The sequence below is a fragment of the Citrus sinensis genome, chromosome 3, assembly GCF_022201045.2.
Source record: "Citrus sinensis cultivar Valencia sweet orange chromosome 3, DVS_A1.0, whole genome shotgun sequence".
In the NCBI taxonomy this organism is placed as follows: Eukaryota; Viridiplantae; Streptophyta; class Magnoliopsida; order Sapindales; family Rutaceae; genus Citrus; species Citrus sinensis.
In genome coordinates, this window is record NC_068558.1 from 51,279,905 (window position 1) to 51,288,090 (window position 8,186).

General features: G+C 33.2%; 1 protein-coding gene across 1 annotated transcript; it reads left to right on the forward strand.

Annotated features, from left to right (window-relative positions):
* Positions 1 to 2,383: 2,383 nt before the first annotated feature.
* LOC102610953 (scarecrow-like protein 6) lies at positions 2,384 to 5,205 on the forward strand. The gene has a single exon (XM_006490801.4). The coding sequence runs from the start codon at positions 2,897 to 2,899 to the stop codon at positions 5,015 to 5,017; it is 2,121 nt and encodes a 706-aa protein (XP_006490864.2). The 5' UTR covers positions 2,384 to 2,896; the 3' UTR covers positions 5,018 to 5,205.
* The last annotated feature ends 2,981 nt before the right edge of the window (positions 5,206 to 8,186 follow it).

Sequence of the window (8,186 nt, forward strand, 5' to 3'; positions counted from 1 at the left end):
ACTAATAATTTTCTTATATATTTATTATAAGAAAATTTTCACAAAATAAATAAGTATAAAAAAATTTTATTATTAATTTTTTTGTTCATATCAAAACATATATTTCTTATTTTTAATGCTTTATTTTTTATTTAGTTTCTATTCATATGATTTATTTAATTTAGAATAAATATAAATAAAAGAGTAGTTGAAAATAAGGGTAATATTGTAAACTTATACTATTAGAGGGGTTTTTGGCCATTATAAAAGCATAAGGGGGAAAAATAATATATGTTAAAAATAATTTATTATTAGATTGTTAATGTCATGTTTGTGAAAGTTTATTATTAAAGTGTATGTTCTTATTTATTGAGAAATAATAATTTTTGTGATTAAACTTTATTTTGATTTTCTAGTATTCTTTAATTTAAGGATTAAGTTATTGTAAAATTTATAATTTTTATCCACTATATTTTTTTATATTTTAATATCAATTTAATAATTAATAACAATTAATAATTATTATAATTTTGATATAATTAAATTTTATTAAAATAAAAATTATTTTGATAATAAAATTCAAACCAAACACAAATGGTTTGGGTTAAAAATATTTGGGTTGGTTTGGGTTGGATCCAAATTTTTATAGTTTGGTTTAGATTGACTTAAAAACCAACCCAAACCAACCCATGCCCACCCCTAGTTCCAACACATGTGAGCCTCTAACCAATGACTACTCATAGAATTTTAGTTAGGGTTTACGTTTTGGATAGGGTAGAAATTTTAGAATTAGGAATGAGGAGCGGAACTGGAATTATGTTGTTTGCTTATATTAGAATAAGAGTATGGAATTGAAACCATAATTTAATTTATGTATTTACATGGTTTTAGATTAGAAATAAATAATTTTAAATTACAATTTTACTCTTATTTAAAAAAATTATAATTTTTAATTACAAAATTTATAATAAAATATTTATTTTATTATATTTGTAAATCAATAATAATGATTAATATTCTTAATTATGTAAATCATAATTTTTATTAATTTGAATTTTAATTATGTAAATAAAAAATTATTAATAATAGCAACACAAATGAAACACTATTATTTGATAATATAGTACAAAATTAATATTTTATTGGAATAAAATATTTATTATTATTAATTAAATAAATATAATACTATTATTTTTAAATAAATATAATAATATATTTTCAAATAAAGATAGAATTTAGTAATATTATTAATTCTCTATGAGTATAATAATATTATTTTTAAGTAATTTCAACTTAGAATCAATGCAATTTTATTTTAAATTAAATATAATAATATTATGTTTAAATATGTTTAATATTATTATTATTTTTAATAAATTTACTTTATAAAATAATAAAATAATATTATTAAAATAAATATGATATGATTTATTTTATCTTATTTTAAATGTAAGGCTAAAAAGGGAAAGGGGGTGGATTCCCACTCCCACCTCCCCCCATGGGAGTGAGAATCCCACTCCCCACTCCAAAATTAGGTAGGGCTCACGGAGCGGGATTCCCGCTCCCCCTTAAAAATTGTAAATAAACATTGGAGCGAGATTTTCACTCCATACTCCACACTCTTCACGCCCACTCCAGAAAGTAAACACTAAAGGATTTTGACTGACTAATTTTTAAGTAGCTTTCTTCAATTCTTCATTGTAATTCGAATCTTAAGAAATATGTGGGGCTAAGAAATTAATTTAGCCTTTTTAATCCCTTCTTCTTATTATTTACTAATATTGTATAACTTACACCAATGTTGAAAAAATAAAAACATTTTTTGATGTTAAGTTGTCAACTATTCGGTGCCAAAATATTCAAATGAAATATGCAAATTAAATAAGATTGTTATTATCTCATTAGTGCATTAGGGTGTGTAAAAATAAGTTACAAGAACCTATTTAATATATATTAACAAATTATATTTGACATTTTTTATGACAACATTAAAAATAAGAAGACAATTATTTTTACTACATTAATAACTATTTCTTTGGACTAAATTTATCCTTAAAAATTGATTAGTATTAAGATTATTAAGTGATACTCCTATAATTTCATCTCAAATACTAAGGTAATACTTTTATTAAATAATTAATTTATAACTTATAAAATTACTTATAATTTCACCTTTGTATTTAATAATAAATAACACTCACTTAGCGGGAAAAAAAGACTATTTCTGGATGCTAGTTGAAATTGATTTGTATTTTACCCATCTTTTCCCCCAACTCACTCAACCAGAAGAGAGTGGGGAAAAATTGATTATACACGCCAAATGCTGCGCGTGGGGAATGATAAGAGTGAAAGAAAGCCCGAGCAGAGATAACTACGTCAATAGGGAAAAGCCACATAAAAAAATAAAAAATAAAAAATGAAAAGAGAGAGAGAGACAGAGTGAAAGGGTGGAAACTAGAGAGAGAAAGAAGGACGGGGCACTTTAACTCTTTTATATGTTGCACGCATCCATAGCAGAAAACAGAAGGAAGAGGGACTATCGTAAAGATCAATCAGAGCAGAAGAGAAAGAGAAACAGAGAGAAACCCACCAAAAAGAACCTGCATCGAAACTCATCTTCAGAATCAGAAGAGGAAAGCTTATTGTAGCAAAGAGTGTTGTTGTTCGGAGTCTTGAGGTACTGAGCTAGCAAAAGAGGGCGATAGAGCCGGCCAAAGAAGCTTGAGTTGTAGCTTTGTGCATGTTGTTCTGATCAAATTTGATTTTTGATTTTTGATTTCTGCTGGTTTGTATCTTCTTTGTATCGTACAAACTCATTCAGTATTAGTCTCTTTCTTTTGTAGCTTTCTAAACCTGTGTAAACTGGAGAGTTCTGGGATTTTGGGATTGTGGGTAACACTGTTGTTGAGTTTATTAGATGAGGGCCATGCCCCTAGCCTTTGAGGATTTTCAAGGGAAGGGGGCTTTAGATTTCTCTTCTTCTTCTTCAGATTCGCGGCAATTTCATCATCAGCAGCACAAGGAAGAACAAGACTGGCTACTCAGCAACAGCAACAGGGGAAACAAGAAAGCAAATTGTTGCTATGTGGGCAGTGCCACCACTGAGCCCACATCAGTGCTCGATAACCGAAGAAGTCCAAGCCCTCCCACGTCATCTTCAACACTGTCTTCCTCTCTGGGCGGTGGTGGCTCCTCCACCACCGACACAACGGGCGTGGCGGCGACCAATGCCTCTAGCAACCCCCCATCAGTAGATATCACCAATACTGAAAAATGTGGAGGCTTGGGAATGGAAGACTGGGAGAGTGTGTTGTCTGGTTCACCTAATCAAGAGCAGTCCATTTTAAGGCTCATTATGGGTGATACCGATGACCCATCTCTTGGATTAAACAAGATCTTGCATCAAGATACGGAATTCAATGCAGGTTTTGGTGTTGTGGATCAGGCTAGTCTTGGCTTTGAGACACCTTTTACTTCGGTCAGCAGCAATATTGACCCTGATTTTGTTGTCAACAGTGCAAGGCTTGGTTCTGTTTCAACCCAAAATCACATTTTTTCAATGGCAGCAGCTACAAATCTTTCACCTCCTCCAAGTGTTTTTCAACCGCAACCAGTTGAAGCTTTGGATGAGAAGCCGCAGATATTCAGGCCTCAGCTGATAATGAATCAGAATCAAGCTCAGTATGCTCAAAATCCAGCTTTATTCTTGCCCCTTTCATATGCTCAAATGCAAGAGCATCAACTTTTATCACCGCCACCACCAAAGCGCCTTAATCTTGGGCCCAATCAAAAGGTCCCGCTTTCAGATTCGGGGCAACAAGAACTATATCTTCGAAGACAACAGCAACAACAGCTTCAAATGCTTCAACAAAGGCAAACAATGGGCGTGACAGCAACAGCAACCAAGCAAAAGATGGTAAATGATGAATTGGCGAATCAGCAGCTTCAGCAGGCAGTAATTGACCAAATTTTCAAAGCCGCCGAGCTCATTGAAATGGGTAATCCTGTACTCGCGCAAGGGATATTGGCGCGGCTCAATCACCAGCTCTCACCTGTCGTTAAGCCTTTTCAAAGGGCTGCTTTTTATGTTAAAGAGGCTTTGCAGTTACTTCTCCACATGAATATGAATACTCCCAGTGCAGCTATGTCCGGTTACAACATCATTTTCAAGATTAGCGCCTATAAATCTTTCTCTGAAATCTCGCCGATTCTTCAGTTTGCTAATTTCACTTGTAACCAAGCACTTCTTGAAGCTTTTGAAGGGTGCAATAGAATCCACATTATAGACTTCGATATTGGTTACGGGGGGCAGTGGGCTTCTCTTATGCAGGAGCTTGTTTTCAGAAGCGAAGGTCCTCCTTCACTTAAAATCACTGCATTTACTTCTTCGTCCACACATGATGAGTTTGAGCTGGGTTTTACTCAAGAAAATTTAAAGCACTTTGCAAGTGAAATCAATATTCCATTTGAGCTTGAAATTCTAAGCCTTGAAACACTAATTTCGGCTTCTTGGCCACTGCCACTTCAGGGATTAGAGAACGACGTAACTGCTGTGAATCTTCCAATTGGCGTCTTCTCTAATTATCCAGCAACCTTTCCTTTGGTGCTTCGCTTCGTAAAGCAACTTCAACCCAAGATTGTTGTTTCTTTGGATAGAAGCTGTGACCGACCAGATTTTCCCTTCGCTCACCATATGGTTCACGCCCTTCAGTCTTACTCTGGCCTGCTTGAATCGCTTGATTCTGTGAATGTGAATTTGGATGCCTTGCAAAAGATTGAGAGGTTTTTGGTTTATCCTTGTATTGAAAAAATTGTATTGGGGCGCCACCGTTCCCCTGAAAGGTTGCCTCCTTGGAGGAGTTTGTTCATGCAATCTGGGTTTGCTCCATTGACATTTAGTAACTTTGCTGAGTCCCAGGCTGACTGTTTGGTGCAGCGGACTCCAGTTAGGGGTTTCCATGTAGAGAAGAGACAGTCTTCCCTTGTTCTCTGCTGGCAGCGGAAAGAGCTCATCTCAGCCACTGCTTGGAGATGCTGAGGAGTAGGGGCTGTAAATTGGTTGCAAAGGTGCCTGATAACTGCTTTAGTTTATGATCATTTTGAATTTTGTTGTCTGTGGATCTCTTATGCTAATTGTCTACGTGCTTTTGGTTAACTGTTTCCAATCAAGAAGAAACCAAACATATTAGTAACTGGTTGATGCATGGCTTAGTACATTCTTTCTTATTTCTGTTTCTTAGCATGGATTGGTTATGTGTTCTACTTTAGTTGTTCGTTATGTGCTCAATTATTTGTTGTATGGAACAAAGAAGAATTTGACACCTAAAAACTGAGTTTCCATGTAGTATCAGAATGCAACTTCATTTCAGTTCTTTTTTGGGTTCTAGAGCTCTAGAAGCTTTATTTTGTTAACAATCCAGGCTTTATAAGATCCTTTGAGTGACCGTCTTTGGTAGGAACGCACTAGTTAGTTTCTTAATGTAGATGCATCTGCATCGAAAAGCACATTTTGAAGGATCATTGAGCTCTACAAATTATGCTGTCTCAATATCCATTTGAAGGTCTCAAGGATAGGATGTTGGCCTAATTCGCTCCATTCTAAAACTCTGGAGTCTCTCTAATCCATGCTTATTAAAATACTTTCACCTTTTTCCACTATGGTTTGGTTGGTACATTGGATTATTAATTGTGTTCTTCACTTATTTTATTGTCCAGTTGTATTAAATTTTTCTTGATCTATGATAGTTGTGCATGCCAACACTCGGCAGCGCCGTGCATTGAATTTGCTGTTTCAAGTGCTTTGTTTATTGATCTCCCCTGCTTCCTGATGAACATGGCTCTTGTGCCCAATGGACCCCTCACATGATTCTGTTTAAAAAATTCTCTTCTTTTTCAGCGCCTTAACAAATGACAATTTTTTTTTAATATATAATGAACACACTTAATATACACAAAAGGCCATGTCTCATGTTGCTTGGGAGACAAAGCTTTAAGTTCTCTTTAAATAATTATTAGCACTAATATTATAAGAGGTGATTGCGATGGCTTCATGGACACCGAATAAGTTAATTGCTCCGCAGAACAGCCTCATTGTTGTTTGTCATTATTGGTAAATAGATTTATTGTATTTGTTAATTGAGCCATTGGCTCGATTCGATGTTGACACCCAAAATGAAAGTCCAATTACAACAGAGTGCTAGAAAAGATAATCTCTAGTGAAGTCTTCTCTTTCTTTAGAAAAAAAGGTGTTACACTAGTTTTATTTGTGAAATTTAAAGTCACATATTGGCCCCTAAATCTCCATTATTTCTTTTACTTCCCGAAGAAAATTTTTGAGAGGTAATAGCTCAAGCATAATAATATTAATTAATTTGCGAGTTGAAAAGGACACGAGGGCAGCATGGAGTGGACTAATCAAACGGGGCCCCTGAATCCACTATTTTACAACTTTAAAGGCTTCTGAATTCTGATAGGAAGAATGGGGCAATTGGGAAATTAGAGTAGGTATTGCATGAACAGTTTAGGGGGCCTAGTTGTTATTCTCCACTCCCAGCCCCATCGCAATTATAAGTTGTGGATCCAGCGGTGTCACCAATTTTGTCGTTAAATTTGATTTGATCCCTTTTTTTTTTTTATAGTTTACTAATAAGTTTATGTGCTTTGACTGTGACTTTCTTCTAAAATGTAATTTTATTTTATTTAATATTATTTAATTTTTAAAAAATAAATATAGTAATAAGCCATTGACTAAATAATATTAAGTAAAATAAAATAAATAATATTTAATTTTTAAGACTCAGTGTTGATTATTTTATTTGATATATTTAGTTTTTCAAAAGAACAAATATAACAGTAAGCTTATGACTAAAAGAAAATAAATAATGTTATTATTTTTAATAAAATAAATTATAATAAAAATAATATTTATCTATTAAGACTCACGATTGATTAAATAATATAAATCTAAAACAATCTAAACTTATGAGTTAAAATTTTAACTCTTTTAACATTTTTTGAGTTTTCAATAAATATTAAAGAGTATACTTTTAATAATTAAATAGATAAATTTCTACATTTTCTATTAAAACAACGGTAAAAGATTAAAATTTAAAAAAAAAAGAGGGGGGGGGGGGGGGGGGGGGTACCTTGCAACCATTGCAAAGTAGCTGGATCTGAGTTATAAATAACAGATTGTCTCTAGTGTTGCGTTGTTGTTGTGGACAGTTGAAAATGACAAATGGCTGATAGAGAGAGCAATGTCATGCGTGGGAGTGGGATCCACTCAAGTTACTTGTCACTATCGTACCTCCTTTGCCACGTGTACGGCTTGATGCTTCAATTTATCGCATGATGATTAATCATAAGTCCATCAGGGATTTGCCTGACCGCCTCAACTAGCATGGGATTCATATTTCATGGGATCGTGTCTCTCCCATTCTCGCCACACGAGCTCACAGTGTGCAGTGTGGTTTCTTTGTTTGGGTCAACGTCTTTAACTCTTAAGCTTGTCTCTCCCACACAAATTTGTTTTTCTCCTGAATCAATCGTAGCCACGCAAATGTTGATTCAAGTGATTAAGACCGCCAGATCTAATAGTTACCATTTTTGGACAATCACCACCTGATTCTTCCGAAAGTGGGTGGAGAACGCCACATGAATTTACAACCCAAAAAAGAATAAGAATGGTGGACGAATGATTGATTTGTAGTCATTGATTTTTGCACTGCCTTTTCGCCAGCTGAATTGATAAACATGTTGTAACATACGGCATTATAAAGTCCTTATCTAATAAAGAATTTCTTAAATTATTAATAAAATAAGAGATTAATTGAAATATAAATAAACTGTATACTTCAATACAATATATTTCATCTTTTAGCATATTAGAGTATGCCTTTTTAATTTATCCCTTATTTTAATAATTAAAGAGATCTCTCATTACAAAATAATTCTAATATTATATAATTCTTAAGTGATTTAGTAGGAGAAAATGAACTACCCTTAATTAATTAGGAAACAAAAGGAATATTTTTTTTTTAAATTCATAAATAAAGAGAAAGATTACATACATACGTATAACGTATCCGGTGAATCATATATGTATAATGTAATAATGTTTTATCAAGCCATTAGTTTATTGTACAATTGATATATTACTTGCGATGTATAATAATCTTACACTATTTAATTATCGTATGACTAACTTA